The sequence below is a fragment of the Primulina eburnea genome, chromosome 7 (assembly GCF_022965805.1).
Source record: "Primulina eburnea isolate SZY01 chromosome 7, ASM2296580v1, whole genome shotgun sequence".
Classification (NCBI taxonomy): domain Eukaryota; kingdom Viridiplantae; phylum Streptophyta; class Magnoliopsida; order Lamiales; family Gesneriaceae; genus Primulina; species Primulina eburnea.
The window spans coordinates 1,028,456-1,046,267 of NC_133107.1; the positions used below are offsets into that span (position 1 = coordinate 1,028,456).

Sequence of the window (17,812 nt, forward strand, 5' to 3'; positions counted from 1 at the left end):
AAAGTGGGTAGGTTATGCACAGATTTGGCTAGATTAAAGTAATTTAATCTGAGACTACTGATGTTCGATTATTTTAATATATAGGTAAATCGGTGTTTTTTAAAAAAAAAAAACAAGAGACAGTATTACGATTTGATTTTTTGAAGTTGTGTTTAGATGGATTTATTTGAATTTGGGATGGAAAGTTATATACTCTAGGATGATGATTAATAAATAAGCTAAAACCAAGGGAAATTTTTTTTATTTAAATTTGAAATTCAAAAACTTTTAAACAACTGCGATAAATTTATATGTCATTATATGACATGATTTATGGGTAAAATTATTTAGTTATATTAAATTTATTTAAAATTAGATATTAATTAATTTAAGATAAAATAGATACCCTTGTGAATAAAAATAAAATAATGTGCCATGAATTGTGTTTTTGAAATTAAATGCGGCATTTAACTGTTATTTCCTCGATGGCAGCAAGTCTTGATACTGAGGAGTGGCTACTTGAAACGGCAGCTCACTAAATTCACGGAAATAACCCTCAACCCGCCGTTGAACATAACGTCCGAAACCTTCGCCTTGATAACGGACTTCTGTAACGGATCTTACATTGCCATAACGCCGTTCAACGTCGCCGCACTCCGTACTGCCGCGGAGTTGCTGGAGATGACGGAGGTTTGTGGCCCGAGGGACGAGAATTTGCAGCAGAAAACGGAAGCCTATTTCTGCCGTGTTGTTACCGTTAACAAGGAATACGCGTCCATTGTGTTGCGGTCATGCTTTCCGCTGCTTCCGGAGGCGGAGATGACGGCGGCTCTTGTCAGCAGATGCATCGAGGCGTTGAGTTTGATCGGTGAAGGAGAATGTTTGGACGACGTCATGAGCTTGCGTGTTGAGGATTTGCAGTTGATTTTGGAGTCCATGAGTCAACGCCTGACTGAGAGTCACGATCTTCTTTACACAATCATTGACCTTTACATGAAGGTACAATTAAGATAAATTCATGATTAGAAATAATTTTGATTCTAATTCAAACAGAGGGAACCATCTTTGGAACAAATTTCATTATTGTATGTTAAAGTCCGATCCTTTTGTGAATTACGCAGGAGAAGGATAGAACTGTATCGGAGGACCAGAAAACCCGAATGTGCAACTACATAGACTGCAGCATCTTATCCCACCGAATCCTCATGCACGCAGTCCAGAATCCCAGAATGCCGCTCAGATTCGTCGTCCAGGCCATGTTCGTCGAGCAGCTGAACACTCGGCGCTCCATCTTGTCCAACCAATCCGACAAAAATCACCAACCGAAAGACCCAGTCACACTCGGTGCCATACTTAAGCGCGATGCGGCACTCCGCCAAGCGACTCAGCTCAAGAACGTAATGACCACGACAAATTCGAGAATCCAGTCGTTGGAGAAAGAGCTGAGTGGCATGAGGAAACTGTTGAGTGAAGTGGAGAATTCGAATATTATTAATTCGGGTCGGTCTGCAAGCTTTCGTTTCAGCTCGGAGGGAAACAAGGTGGACAGGGGACAGATGGGTTCAATTTCTGCTTCACGTGTCCTAAATATCGGGAATAGAATCGGGGCAGAAGGCTCTTCTTCATCAGAGGAGTCGTTTGAGGGGGCTCGAAGTGTTGAAAAGAATCTGGGTCGGAGATTAATGCATGGATTGAAGAGTGCGTTTCGGTTACAAAGTTTGGTTTCAAAGAAGAAGCGTGACACTAAAGGATCTCCAAATGTTGAAAATTCTGGTAAGAGAGATGATGGAATTGACGAAATTGTTATCACGAGAAAGGATCAAGCTTTTCACAGTCGTTCTCGTTCCAATTCTTCGATGTAAGAATCTGTTAAATTTAGACCAAGCCGTTTGAATCCAGTGTGCATAAACCCCAAACGGTATTTGTTTATTTGAGTTGAATGAATGGATTAATTTGTCCCAATGACGTTTAATTAGTCCAAAAGTAAATGCATGAGTGGAGCTCTGCAATGCTCAACAATCATAAAAGCGTGTGTTGGTTTAATGAATTACAACGATACTTAAACCAAACTTTACCCTGGCATAAGCTTCAACATTCTTTTCTCATCCCAAAACCTGGTTAGGAAAAATCTTGAACATGGACTAGATACTGCAACTATTAAAGTACATTATCTCCCATTTTGGGTGTTCACTCTCATATCCCTGGCTACTGAAGGAAGCCATCTTTCTCCTCTAATCCTTTTCAGCTCTGCTACCCGTTCTTCCTCTCTCTCTGCGGCTGCCTTAACTGCTGCTTCTCTAGCTTCAAATTTAGCCAACGACTTCTGGCATGCAACCCTTGATGCGATAACAATATCAGCCCCATCGACAACCACCGATTGAAGTTGTTTCTTGAACTACGAAAAATTGTGAAAAAACATAGTCCAAATAAAATAAAAATTCACCTGGAGTTGGACTGTTAATCATTGTAGAGCATCAATTAATTGTTTTCACCACCTCCCAAAAGTTCGAGCTTTCGGGAAAAAATGATTCCAAACAAATATACAAAGCTCTAGGATGTAAAAGTTCATGACTCCTAGTGCACAATCCCCTTCATATTTGATTAAGATGGTATTAAGGATAATTTAATGGGCCTTTGTTACCCAATACTAAACCACGTGAACTTGTATACATTGGATAATTATCATGGATATAAATTTTTTCTGTTCCAGATCTACACGTGAGGAGGCATGTTAAAATAAAAACCTTTTGTTGTCAACATTTCTATCGAGCTCAAACTTTTGGGGGAAGTGACTTCTTAAAATTGTAGCCAAAATCAGAGAAATGCTCACCTTCTTTGATTTTTCACTGAGCTCTTCTCCGGGGAGAATTTTCGGTTTTTTTTTGGGTCCATGAAGCTCATCTGGTTACATAAAAAACTTCTAACATCAAACAAGAATCAACAATGACAAAAACAATTCACAATTCTGAAGAGAAAATGCTCCCGGATTGCACTTCAAAGATTACTTGGTAAGCATCTCTAGGCAGACAAATTCAAGGTACTTTAATGAAACACGCACAGAAATAGTTGGAAAATTTTTATCGTCAGATGACTCCTTACCTATGTGATCAAAAACTATCCCAGGAGGAGCGTGTTTAAAAAGTCGAACTCCACCATCATTCGGAGTGGATGTTTTGTCCAGAGTATTATGATTTGTATATGGCACCACTTCCAGAGTCTTATCTAATATCTCATCCAGTAACTTTCGCGCCTGTAGCAAAGATAGACAAAGAGAGGCCAACGGCATAATTATATAAAGAGAATTATGCAATTTAGCACGCCCTAACGATGCATTTGTAAGGGTTCCATGGTATAATTATAGATGACTACAATATTCAAAATTTTAAACACTATCAAATGTACTATTTTTAACTAAATTATGCACGAAGATCTTGCCCATACTGCTATAGCTTTCCAGTCGCAAACACTGAAGGAAATTAACGGTTAATGTCCATCCTCACAGAACCAAAACAGAAATCAAACACTTGAACGACATCCTCTTTAAAATTAGGCAATTATTTAAAAAATTCATAAAAATGCTATTTTTGGCATTTCTCGCTCACTGTAGCGTCAAATTAAGAGGTGAACGTAACTCAGCTTAGTGATACTCCTGACATTGTAGCGCAACTGGGTGCGTGCTATATCGAACTTCAATTTTTCCTTTTATCTTCCGCATCTATGTAGTGGCTTGGAAGGAAGCAGAATAAGGAATATTTGATGCATCGGTGTGATCAAAGTGATACCTTTATTTGGTAGTGTTTGATCTTTTGGGGTTTGCGAATTCCTTGTTCTTCGTCTTCATAAGTCTCTAGGCGGTCGAAGGATGTAAGAACACTGCGGGATTTTGGTTTGCTAAAGGTGGCGACGGCAGCTACAGAATCTATGGCGGCCCTCCACTCGGCGTCTCCGTCTTCCTCTCCACTGCTGCTGCTTCTCCGACTGTTGCCCATCCTCCGGTTTAGTACCTTTGCTCCTCTTTCAATTATTCAGCGGCGCAGCCTCAGCAATTCGACAAATAGCGAATTTGTTTTAATAATTATATCGAACTAAAATTTACGTTTTATAATTTATTTTTTGTATAAATAAATAAATGTATTATTATTAATTTTCTTTTAATGAGAGAGTATTCTTAATATATATTAGTTACTATGCACACGCGTTGCGTGTGTTTACAAATTTTTTTATTATTATCGATGTACTAAATTGAAATTTGACAAATTTTGGAAGGACTACATTTATATTTAATGGTTGAAATAAAAAAAATAAAAATAAAAGTGTGTGTTGAAATTTAAAAAAAAAACAAAAAACAAAAGTGTAATATTAGTATCATATAAGGGTAAAAATAGAAAAAAAAATTGGTGTCCTCTTCAGGTAGTTACTATGAGGTCCTCACAATTAATAATATAGTATAGATAATATAATATATTTGGACATGTTATTAATTAAAAATACAAAATGGGCATACGAAGTAGAAATTGTTGTTTATCATATATTTGTATGAAACTTTTTAGGTAAAGAAAAAATCAAATTCACGAGTGTTTAGGTTTAAAGTGAACAATATCATAAATTGTAGAAATATACATGACTTCTATTATACAAGTGATATCCAAACTGTGGTTTAGATCGAATCATATATATATATAACCCTACTATACTTTAAATGAAAAATGTGAAAGTTCCCAATAAAAATCTTTGAGAAACTCTCAAGGTAAATGATGCATACATGACTTCCATTACACAACCATCGTATATCCATCTACAATGCGAAATACAATTTCGATATTTGTTTTGTTAGTTGAGATTAGCTAAAGATTTGATCCAACCCAAATCTGTTTCTTCTTCCTCCCTCCTAAAAACCTAAATCCTTAATCAACCAATTTTTTTTTGGATACCACTCTAACAGATGAAGGTCTAACAAATTCTTCCCATTATGTCCTCCATCGTCTCGAAAGTACCTTCCAAGCCCCTTGCCCGGACATTCTTCTTTTGGACACTCAGCGCTGCTAATGAATCACGGACCTAGAAGCTCGGACGAATCTCCGACGAGCTCTTGGGCCTCGACAAGATCTAGTGCAAGTGCCACGGTTGCACACTGATCAGGCTAATACTTCGGTTGTCTGAACTAATGAAGTTGGGCAACCAAATGTGGCCAAAGGTGCATGATCCTTCTTTACACCTGATCAGTATGCTGTCATTTTGAAACTTCTTGTAAAGGAACCCATGATTGGGGAACAAAACGTCGCCACTACAAGCATGAAAGGTACTGGATAGTCTTGTAACTCTTATCTCACATTGATGGATACTTGATTCTGGTGTTAATGATCATATGATTAGATTTAATGGATTGGCACATGTTCTTAAATCTTGTGCAAGTGCCACGAAATCAATACAATTGCCAAATGGTAGTGCCACCAAAATTAATAGCCTTGGCACCTTCCCTATCAATCAAATCATTACTCTCACAAATGTCCTCGTTGTTCCAGAATTTTGTCATAATCTTCTTTCCATCTCTAAATTCACTAAAAATCATAATTGTTTTGTCACTTTTTTTCCACAATTTTGCGTGTTTTAGGGCCTCTCAAATGAGAAGATAATGGAGATTGGTAGAGAATAGCAAAGACTTTACTATCTAGACAACTCAAGCTTGAAGCTCCTGGATGCATATTATACTTCCACATCATCTATTTCTCGATTTCCTCTGTTTAGTTCATTGTTTTCAGCCGTTAATAGTACACAAACCACTGATGTAAGGAAACTTTGTGGCATCAACGTCTAGGACATATCTCTTTGACTTGAATGAAAATGATACATTTCTTGCCAAATATTTCTGGTTTGTCTCATTATGACATTTGCCCTTTATCTAAGCAAACTCGCATGTGTTTTCCTAAGAAAATATCAATAGATTCATCCGTTGTTTTTCAATTGATTCGTATGGATGTATGGAGACCCTTCCATACACACCCACATACAATGGAGAACGATATTTTCTTACCATCAAGAAGACTACACAAGAGCAACATGGGTGTACTTAATGCACTCCAAGCTAGATGTTCTGCCAATGATTAAGAGATTTCTAGCCCTCACTCAAACTCAAATTTCCGCTACTGTCAAAGTCATTAGGACATACAACGCGATGGAATTCTTCCAACATGAATGCATGTATATGTTTCATGCTTTGATTATTTTTCGTCAAAGTTCATGTCCTTATACCCCCTAACAAAATGGTCTTGTGGAGCGTAAACACCATCATACTCTCGATGTTGCTCGCTCCTTAAAGTTTCAGGTATCTCTACCTGATAAATACTGGGGTGATTGTGTCCTCACCGCAGCTTACCTCATCAATCGTACTCCAACACTTTTTTTATCCAACAAGACACCATTTGAAGCCTTGTTCGGTGCTCCTCCTTCTTACTCTCACTTCCGAGTCTTGGGTTGTCTTTGTTATGTTTCCACATTGCCCAATAGGGATAAATTTGCTCCCCGAGCTAGCGCTTGTGTTTTTCTTGGATACTCCAGTTCTAAAAAAGGTATAAAGCACATGATTTAATCACAAAAAGAATTCTTGTTTCCCGAGATGTTGTGTTTCATGAAACCATTTTTCCATTATCGCATGCTTCCCCTTGCGAGTCCATCTTTCCACCCATCCACGCACTTATCGACAAAATGGCAAATGCACGCCCATCATTAAAAAAGAATAATAAGAAGAAGACCATTAGACAGTATCTAACAACTTATTACTAAGCTATATATGTCATGCTCATCATAAGACTCTTATTTGAATATAGGATACATTCCCAGTGTTCTATTATGACCTAAATTCCTGGGAGCCAAAAATATCGAGAACTCGAGTGCTCAATTATGTAAATTATGGGAAGATAGTAAGCCCTACTTCCGAAAAGAAAATTAATAGCTTGCAAAAAGATGATCTTCGCACTACGCGAACCTAGAATCACAAACCACAAAAACAAAACTTGAAACTAAATCGATCAATATTGTCACACTTCAATCTGTAACCACAATATTTATTTTTCAGTTTAAAGTCCCAACTCTAACAGCTAGCATACTGGTGTCGAATATCTTACTTCTCACGGAAGAGCTACTTAAAAAAGAATCCTTGGAATGAAAATAATTAGAAACCTAGTAGATGCAAACCTAAAGAAAATTCCGCGGCGGAGCTGATTGAAGGAAAGACAGAAGGTAACACGAGCAGAAGCCATAGAAAGAAAGGTGATGGAGTTGCAGCGGCCGTAGCTTCAACCCAGTGAAGACGACATTGAAATAAATTTGCTTTGTCAGAAAATTACACAAAATTTTTTACGTTGTTCGGCAATCGGCATAACGTTTGAAACCCCTAGAAGGACCGAACTGCCAGAAAACAAAAACAAAAACAAAACGAGGAAAGTTGCTCTCGTTGAGAGTCGAACTCAAGACCTCCCGCTTACTAAACGGGTGCTCTAACCAACTGAGCTACGAGAGCTTGGCTGACAACTATAGACAACTTGTTTGATATATATAAATACGATCATGTGTATCACGTGTAGCAACAAATGCTAGGCCTAAGGTGATTTTTGCTGGGATCCACTCCCACCATGTTGTCTCGCTTTCAATAATTTATTGTCATTTACTTGTTATAATTTCTTTCAAACGACCACACTGGCTTTGCGGGAAGAGCATTATACTTCATTACTATGACAACGTTTTCCCATTTCTTTGGGGGCAAATCTAAGTAGTGCAAAATACTTTTAAAAGGTGTTGCACTACTTAATTAATATTCAGGCAAACTATTACTCTTTAAGTAACATAAACATTTAATTTCTACTTTAATTATCAACAAAAAAGACTGAATCAAACATCCGATCATTCGAGTCGATGAAATATATGATTGTTTGCGTAATAATCATAAATTTTTTGAATGAATATCATGATTTGCAACAGTAGTAAAAAAAAATGTTCATGCTCTCTTTCACTCTTCCCAAAGCCGACGACATGATGCCACAATCAATCAGCTAGCGGTCCCCATTAACACCACCAATATTAATGCGCATTGAATCACCACCGTTCACTCGCTCAAACCTTCCCTCCATTTTTATGTGACAATGGCAGCTGCTCCACATGCTTCGTCACATTCGATGTTGCCCTTTTACCTACAGCCCCAATATCATCTCCACAAAATATCTTTCATTTCCAATCTTATATGTTCATTCTCTTTGTGGCTAAAAGTGTGTCGTTACACCCCTTTCAATTCAAACTTCTTTAGTGGCCAAAATTTTCAGTCAAGTTTCCCAATATCCTATCCTCGTACCAAAGGCGCTCCCTGATTAACGGATTTTTAATCCACTCGAGAAAGTAAAAGGTTAACGCATCCGGGATTTCTGTATCCTTCATCCTCTACATTCCTTTTTTCAAAGTAATGGCGTAATTTCACTTTTCGAGCACGATCAAATTTGGTGCACCAATCCTTAATACCTTGCCGACACCCAACACTGTCTCTATCCACGCTTCCGACCACATTCTTCTTAAATTTCACGAGTTTTATTTGGTGTACTCTATATTAATTAAATATGAGGGAATTCTAAGATAATTATTGCTCTGTTTTGATTTTTTGACGCGTTTTGAAACCATTTTACTGTATGAAACCTATTGACTCAATCAGTTGTAAAATTCAAAAATAATTTTATTTACAATATACACTTGTTTGGTGGACATTATAAATATTACCTGAATCTAATTATCTTACTTATAAAATATATTTACAATCAATATATTTTTCTTTCCCCACTGACATTATTCAAAATTTATGTTATATGGTTTAAAATTAACTATGGTATCAGTAAAACATAGAAATTTTTAAAAGAAAAAGTTAAAGTTTCAGCAAGACTTGTCAACAAATCTTCAATCGCAAATTCAAAAATAATCAATTTTGCCATTAATCGACTCAAGTAGCTTATGATTAATAATTAACTCGAGTTGATTGAAGCTACTGTGGGAAGAAATATCTCATCTTTCACGAAAAAGTAATCATCCAACAAGATCAGTCGAAAGATGAAACTAACATTTAACAACTTCTGCATTTATTACACACGATATATTTTTTTTAAAAAAAGAAAAAGATAACAAATCACATGATTTCCAGCCTCAGATGAGCAAATCGGATTCATTACCGGGAAAATCAAACGGCAATTGGCCTAACGGTGGAGCCATCCTTAACATTTGGGTGCCCGAATCCATAATTTCTCAACACCTGGTTATCTGCGAAATTCAGAGCTCGTTCCATCTCCACTCTGCAAGAATTTTCCCCGTACTCTGGGTTATGCTCCCCGCTACACGGCTGGCATCCAGTAAAATGGGTAATAAAAGGCCTAGGCCACCCCACCGACACGTGACTTGCTCGCGCCGCCCCGAAGCTCTCCGTCACCGCTTCCGCGTGCCTCCTCCTAAGCTCCGGCGCTCGTCTTTCTGCCTCATCGTATTTCTCATCAATGCTGTCGAGTTTCCCGACGATTTCACGCCAGTATCCATGCAAGAAGTACTCGTTTTCTACGTAAATCATGTCGCCCCACTTCTTCTTCTCTTTCAATAGTAAATAAACAAGCGCCGACTGATCATCTGACTCGGGGAACAATTTGTCTTTCAGGGTTGATCTCAAGATTTTGCCCCATGTTTTATAATCTGGACTGTTTGGACCCATGCTTGCCCATTTATCCAAGAAATCCATGGACCATTGGCAGTTTCTAATCAAAAAAATACCGGCGTTCACTCCAACCCAGCTCTTCTTCTCGTAAATCAAATTGGGCCAGCCATGAACGACGAGGTTATGATCTTTGTACCTCTCCAGTGGAACCTTGAACTCCATGTCTGTGAAAATGGCATCCGAATCGACCCAAAAGATCCATTCCACTTCCGGGTGGGCCACCATGGCGGCTCGGACTACCGGAATCTTGGCCCAAAAGGAGCGCATTTTTGGATTCAAAATCGCGTTGTTGTAGAAAACACCATAGCCATGAATTCTACAGTAATCAACCTTGTTCTTGAATAACCTTAAAAGCAAATAATCCCCTACAGGATTTTTACACGGAGTTGGTTGAGAACCCGTCAGGACGAGCACACGGGTCTCGACCCCTGGCCCGAAAGCGGGGTGATTCTTTAGCCATTCCCTTCTCTTTTCATCCCACTCCATCACAGGTCTATCCATGGTGTAACCGACTTTTGGGTCATCATAGAATGTTTTTTCTGTAATTTCTTGACTCATGTTCAGGATTTGAGCACCGTCTGTGCAGTTTATTTCGTTGGGTGTCGAGAGTAAGGTGGAAAAACTAGGGAACGGGTCCGTAAAGATCCACAGGGCACAGAACATTAGAATTGCCGTCGCAGATGCTATACAAAAAGACGTATCTTTACCAAGATTTGAAGGTTTTGTTTGGACAACAGATTTGGCCATGGATGGAGGTTGATTTTGAGGGGATTTTGGAGAAGGGGATAAGATTTCAGGGTAAAAAAAAGATCGCAGGATTTGCTTTAATCTCAGTGGTTTACTATTGCGGCATGATAAAACGCCAAGGAAACATTTTGGAATGTAAAATCCTTGTGATTTTTATGAAGAATACACAATCTCTGTCCATTAAAGTGTGTGAGAACTGAAATTTCACTTAAGCCCGTTTTATATTTATTAAAAAAATCGCATAATACTTGTCCAATCGGGCTTAACTCGACCTGGGACAATGGCTTTGAACAAAACCATAAATTGGGCCTCAACATTTTCGTGAAATTTAAAAACTATTTAAGAAGGATACATTAAGTTATTATGAGCCCATTGGGCCAATTTAGAAGAAGGCTTTCTAGATTCTGAAAACTGAAACAACAATATGTTTAAGCGTGGGGATGGGCCCAATTTAGTAGTGGCATGTGAATTGTGAAGTCAACATCGTACATGTCGACAGGGTGTGGCCGTCGCAACTAAAGATATATAGAAAGAAATATACAATGATAAAAGCTTCATTTTTATTAGGATCAATAAATACTCCTTGTGCTATCATGTGACTCAAAAATATCACAATATCTATCTAGAATTAACTCTTCGACAAATGGACAATCTCGAAGTGTTTGAAAAACCAGTCGTCTGATGTAATTGTTAAATCAAACGGCATTATTAGAATTCATAATTTTCATATCTGATTCTAAAAGCTGTTTTAGGAACATTTTAAAGAACTTTTTATAATAAAAATTTATTAAGTTAAGTGACCCCAATATACAAAAGCCGAACCATAATGTAATGTAATTTAAGCATGCATGATGAAACAAGATTATATATTTTTCTGAAACTGATCTTCACGGATTGTTTTGTTGGGTATAAATGTAATCAAGATGAGAAGCCAAACTCCTCCTCATCAAGCATTCTTCATCTCCAATTCCCTTGCAGCTATTTTCCACCTCTAGTACCTTAACCAATATATAAATTTAAGTGATGAAATTTTTCCCAAAAAAAATTATGGTCAAAATGTTTAGACAAAAAGTTTGATGCTATGCCTATAAAATAGAGTGTTTGTAACATGTAAAAAATTGATTATTGGATTTCCTTCACAAATTTTTGGACAATAATCTTTTTTTAAAAGGTTACAAATTAAACACCCCTAAAACATCTACATGCAGATATTTGGAATTTACCACACGGGGTCGGATACAGGCCAATCGAGACATAGTTTTGTTAACTTATAATGGATGAATAAATAATGAAATAGTTTATTTTTATGAAAAAACTTGATGCCATACCTCTTGTTTGGTTTCCTCTTGATCGATATGAAGAGGGAGAGAGGATATAGAGGAGCTGGAGAAGAGGAGGAGTGCCATTAGGAACAATACCCGCGTGGCTGTAGCTTTAGACATTTTAATTTTCTAATCTAATGGTTTGTTTGCTGATATGGTATGTGGAAAAAGTTTGGAGTGGAGTTAATTTTATATAGATCAAGTGGTTTTGGTGCTAACTTAATAAAATGTGAAGTAGTGAACTCGGAAAGTGTAATGTTGGAGACTTGGATTTTAATGTGTGACGGTGGAGTCAATGTTATGAATGTAAACATTTGACAAATTTACACACGAAAAGGTTGACTGAAAGATGATGCATTACTTAATATTCCATTTTGCTTGATTGCAAAAACATATGTGGGATGGTCTCACGGGTCATATTTTGTGAGACATATCTCTTATTTGGGTCATCTATGAAAAAAATATTATTTTTTTATGCTAAGAGTATTATTTTTTATTGTGAATATCGGTAGGGTTGACCCGTCTCATAGATCAAGATTCGTGAGATCGTCTCACAAGAGACCTACTCTTTCTTAATTGGTCAAAAACACTTTAGAAAATTATTATTTTTTCCACTAACTTATCTCATTTAGAGTTTTGTTTCATCAATATTGAAAATTTGGTTTCGCTTTAGTGACTTCGTTTTTCTAATTGCATTTTAATCATATTTCATCATAGCGATAAGTAGCGTTTGACCAAAATAATGGGAAGTTAAAAGTTTTTACACTAAACTGAAAGTTTGAGAAATTAATGAACTAAAATTCGATAAACTACTGCACCAAAAGAGTTATTCTCTATTTTATAGGTGAGTTAAAAATTATCGTGTGGGATGATGTACGCGTTTGAGGGGTTTGCATCAAAACGTCTCATTTAATGAAGGAGATATTATTAAAATCAAAATAACACGAAAACTTAAAGAAATGAATACAGTATATATTTGTTCGATAATTTGAAAATATGATAGCCCCTAATTTCTTGAAATGTCTTAAAAAGGGGACACGACACAAGCGCTGGAAAGTAATTAAGTGTGGAAGCTAGCTTCATTCATTGGGTAATTATCTAACTTTTCTTGAGGCTCGTCGGTTGACTAATTATTGATTTTTGTAGACCTATGGAAAAATAAAATATATGTTTGCATTCGGAATTTTGAGTCCATTGCTATGATTGATTGGGAAAATCAGGCGTCTTTTTTTTTTTAATAGAAGACAATAATAATAATAAAATCTAATTCATGTTTTTTTGAGTCCAAATGTAAGTGTCTGGTGACCGTCCGCCTCCCACGTACCACGTTTGAGAACAATGAGCATGTACCACTTAAATTTAAACGTTGATTAATTCATAACATGTAAATTTGATGATAAGCCTCCTTCAGTGAGACATATTATCATTGAAATCATTAACTTTGATAGTTTTATGTATATGTATGTATAAAGTGAGTCTAAAAAAATAGGTAAAAAATGATTAAACAAATAAATAAAGGTAAAGAGAAAGCCCCCAAAATTACCGGCCCAGACAATAAATTAATTACTATAATATTACGTGTGAGAATTGTGGTCCAAATAGCAACATTAGCTTGTTGGTAGAGCCTAACAACTTTACTGAATGAGAGAATGTTCAAATGTTTACAATTCAAAATCGGATAGCTTGACTGAGTGATGTGGATAAATATCAAATTATACTACAAAGTTACACTTGATCACACACAAAAACACAGAGACATGTATGCATGGTATAATATTAAAAAATCAAGAGTGGAAAAAATCAACTCTCGACTTTTGAGACAAATTAGGGATTGTATGGACAATAACAATAATAATTAATATATCACAATAATAATTAATAAATATCAAAAGTCTGAAATGTTTTACGAACTCGATCGGGACTTCTGGACTTGTAACAATGAAGTTTAATTTTTTTTAAAAAAAAAAAAAAAACTGGTTGAAAGAATGTGCCTGTGTCAAATTCTCACCTAGGTGGTGGTGACAAGCAAATTAAGTGGAAGTTCAGAAAAAGTCTTAAAGCTCATAAATCTCCATTCTTCTCTTTTTCTTCCTTTTTCCCTTTAGATTCGATCTAATCTTTGTTCCTATGAATGTGTAATTAATTCAACCCAACTTTTTTCGTACATGCTCCACGTTTAATTGTATGTGCAATGCTGTTCAAAATTAGAGGTTTACATGCCAGAATGAAAAAGTTTTGGGTATGTGATAACGATATTTTTTATATCAAAAACTAATTTGAAACAATCTCATGAGTCAATTTTGTGAGACAAATATCCAGTTTTGTCACCTATGAAAAAATATCATATTTTTTAATGACAAAAGTAATATTTTTTTTATTGTAAACATGGATATGTCTGGCACGTTTCATAAATAAATATCTGTGAGACCGTCTCAAAAGAGACCTACTCATATATTTTATTAAATTTATATCCTCTAGAATAATTAATTTTTGACATTTTATTGAAGCTTTTTCGCCGTTCCAAAATTAAATACCTAATTTCATATTGTAGATTTGTCTTTCATATCATTTTATCTTCAAAACCTTTTGAAAACTTTCATTCTAACGCAACACGTCCCACGAGTAAAATTCTTATCTACGTTATCAAATATGGAACTTGGAAGGTCCTGCACAAGTACCAGAAATGGGAGAAAACGTTGTACGTAATATTAATATGTAGATATGGAATATCAACATATAGTTTTATTTTTGGAAAATTGATAAATTAATTACTATGGGCAGCTTGTTAAATAAAACTGCTCAGTACTCCTCACCTCGGGGAAACTAAGTGACTGAAAAAAAAAATTATGAAAACGAACTATCACAGTCATAGAGGAGATATAAACAAGAAGGGGCAACATGCTAACCATTTTAAATTACGCCTTTTTCCTTGAATTACGCTCCGTTTTGTCCAATAAGATAAGTTAAAAGATTCCTGCTACTGAAAGACGAACCAAGCAATAATGGACGGAATCCATATGAACCAACAATTGTGATTCTTATTTTGTGTACACATGTTAGATAGGAATGCTTTGGAACATTTTTTTTGGAAATACAATAATATTGTATTGAAGGGGTATTAGAATATGCATAAACAAGCATATTTTCGAAAAATTAGTAGGATATATTGTAAGGTTGGAAAATATCATACAAGTCTAGAGGAATTAAGGCGTGAATATTGCAAGAAAATTTCGAAAAATTCTACTAGATTATATGCCTAAATATTGTGGTACATAGATACAATGATGCTTACAAGGTTAATTGGAAACAAATAATCAAAGTTGCTCAAAATCGTTGGATCTAGCCCCATATTTTCGAACCAAATAAAAAGGGAATGGATTAAGTAATAAATCCCACAAATTGGTAGATAAATAAATCAATCATTGAATTGATTTTGAGAGCCAAAAATCGGGAATATTTCACCCTACATGTGTGTAGATCAAAGGTCTAGATTTAGCCACAAGTACATGGGGTCCACTAATTTTTTTTTTAAAATCACAAATGTGGCTAAATCTGGATCATCTAAATCCTGTGGGACACTGACCCCACAGGTAGGATCGAACGAAAACAAAAATAGTGGGATTGAGGCCAATTCGGACATGATTTGATTACTTTTTTTAGCCTCATCTCTTCACCTATAAATAGACCATCACTCCTAGCAATCCCCGCACCACAATTTTCGAAATACCTAGCTGCAAAATTCGGAATTCCAGCAACATAGTTGAGGTGAAGTTCTGCTTGCATTCGTCCAAGAATTAGGGTAGAAAGTTAGCCGAAGTGTTGCCCGAGAAAGAATCAAGAATTGATCCAATCCACGAAGCCGTGCACCCATGTTTTTAGTATTGAAAAACCAAAGTAAGTAGGCTTGTTTTAAAGATTAAATTTCGGTTATGCATTTTTCTTTTTCTTTTTTGAAAATACGGTCGAGTACACATTCTTCTTCTACTTCGTTCTTGTGTTGGTTGTCATATGGTTTGGGCACTCTGAGTATTCGACTATATATGGGTAAGAATCCCAATATGACATGTTATGGCCATTACATGGTGAGATTATAACCGTTATATGGTCTCGTCCCCTTAGAGTAGTACAAATTAAGGACTGATATTTGTAAACCATAAAAAGTAGAGGAATCTCAGTGACTAATCAATGTTATGCAAGAGATATGAATTATGTTATAAATGTTGTGTGATTTTCGAAATTATGCAAGTTGTTATATTGTGCTCGATACGGCCTCACTTGTCCGATATGACCTTACTTTATGAGTGATGACCATATTACTTATCCCTTACAATCTCTTTCCAGATAAACCCGAGTAACAATTCGAGGAAGATGAGTCGGACCAGTTTTGGGTTGATGAAGATTTCAAAATTTTAGTTTTAAGTTTAAGCTTTTATTTCAATCGTAACGTTTCCACATTAAATTCTGTCTTTTTTCTGTTATTAGGTTGTAAAGACATTGTTATTTCTTTGGAATTTATAAACTGGCTTTGGTTTACATTGTGCTATAGGCCGGTTGTTTTCAATTGTGTGATTGCTAAACAACGTCGTGCCAACTAACCCCGGTCCCGGGACGTGACAATAAATCCATTTTATATATTGAAAACGGTTACGAAATTGTATATATACTTTTGGTACAAGTTAAAAAGTTTTTGCATTTGGTTTCAAATTGAGAAATAGGCACTCTACTTGTACATGATATAGTAGCACCAGCCTCTCCAAATAGAAATGTTAGGGGTTCAAACATAAAATATTTATCATCAATTAATTTCTTATCATTGTTTTTATGACTTTTAGCGGATAATATGTATGGTGCATGCCAAGCGATTGCGAAGTTTTAAATGCATTTAATGATTTGAACTAATCGATAAAGTTGTCAGGATGTTTATAAAAATATTTTATCCAAAATAATAAAGTTCAGGACCAAGTGTCACATAATAATAATAAAAAAATCGCCTTGCTTTAAAATTAAATACTAGGAAATATGTACTTTAGAAACTCTTTTGTTCGTGATGTCTCACCGAAATAAATAAATAAATAAATAAAAATATTTGTTTTTTAGAATTAAAAAAACTCTTTTGTTCGTGATGTCTCACCGAAATAAATAAATAAATAAAAATATTTGTTTTTTAGAATTAAAAACAAACAAAAAACATATATTACACCTATTTATTTTGTTTTAATTTCTCTTGAGAGTGTGAAAGACACGACTAGATAATGTGACTATTATTGTCCTGAGGAGTGGATCAACAAAATTAATTGTAAATTCAATTCAGAACACAAATCAAAATCATTATGATAAATAATTGAAGTTATCGTAATAAAAAACTTTCATGAGACGGTTTTATATGTCAATTTTGTAAGACATATATTCAATTTGAGTCACATATGAAAAAATATAATTTTTATATCGAAAATATTATTTTTTTATTGAAAATATGCGTATGATTGACATGTCGCACGAATAAAAATTCGAGAGACCATCTCACGAAAGACTTATTCGAAAGTTAAATGCGCACATGTCGTGCTACAGTCTTTTTAACATATTTAATGTATGCTTGAAAAATTTAAATTCCGAAAAAACATAAAAGTTTATTTATTTATTTTCTTACATCTGTTTTACTTTTAAAAAAATATTGAAATTACGTTACTTAACAAGGAACTAGAAAACATATATCATGTCGATGCTAATTAAATTTGACACAAATTTTTATATTTCGTGATATAATTTTAACACAACAAAACCCAAAAGGAAATAAAGAAATAAAGAAAAGCCAGATCTATTGACACTTAAGCCATGACCAAACCAACAATGTTCGGTCACCTCGCTTTACCTGTTTTTCTTCAGAACTAAGCTTACACGACGACGTAAGCACACTTTAGTGGTTCATGACTCAAAAGCTAACCTTGCTCAATGACTAAACTACCCCTAACTGAGCCGATAAATAGCGGCTCCCTGCGCTTACGTTCTTCCCTTTTCCCCGCTTCTCTTCTCGCCC

General features: G+C 35.5%; 2 protein-coding genes, 1 non-coding gene and 1 pseudogene across 3 annotated transcripts in view; 1 reads left to right on the forward strand and 3 right to left on the reverse strand.

Annotated features, from left to right (window-relative positions):
• The window catches only part of LOC140836371 (BTB/POZ domain-containing protein At3g49900-like), a 2,667-nt gene extending 726 nt beyond the window's left edge, over positions 1-1,941 (forward strand). Inside the window, exons 3-4 of the mRNA XM_073201846.1 lie at positions 472-978; positions 1,101-1,941. Of these exons, the coding sequence (XP_073057947.1) occupies positions 472-978; positions 1,101-1,841 (1,248 nt within the window). The 3' untranslated portion in view covers positions 1,842-1,941. The remainder of the gene's footprint in view (positions 1-471; positions 979-1,100) is intronic.
• A 26-nt stretch (positions 1,942-1,967) lies between these two features.
• On the reverse strand, positions 1,968-4,048 carry LOC140836372 (uncharacterized). The gene is made up of 4 exons (XM_073201847.1): positions 3,762-4,048; positions 3,079-3,229; positions 2,810-2,880; positions 1,968-2,374 (listed from the first exon to the last, which is right to left on the reverse strand). Exons 1-4 carry the CDS (start codon positions 3,966-3,968, stop codon positions 2,147-2,149), a joined length of 657 nt encoding a protein of 218 aa, XP_073057948.1. The 5' UTR covers positions 3,969-4,048; the 3' UTR covers positions 1,968-2,146.
• A 3,373-nt stretch (positions 4,049-7,421) lies between these two features.
• TRNAT-AGU (transfer RNA threonine (anticodon AGU)) lies at positions 7,422-7,495 on the reverse strand. Its single transcript has one exon. It is a non-coding gene; the product is annotated as a tRNA-Thr (tRNA).
• A 1,623-nt stretch (positions 7,496-9,118) lies between these two features.
• On the reverse strand, positions 9,119-10,647 carry LOC140836373 (glycosyltransferase 6-like; annotated as a pseudogene).
• Positions 10,648-17,812: the final 7,165 nt, after the last annotated feature.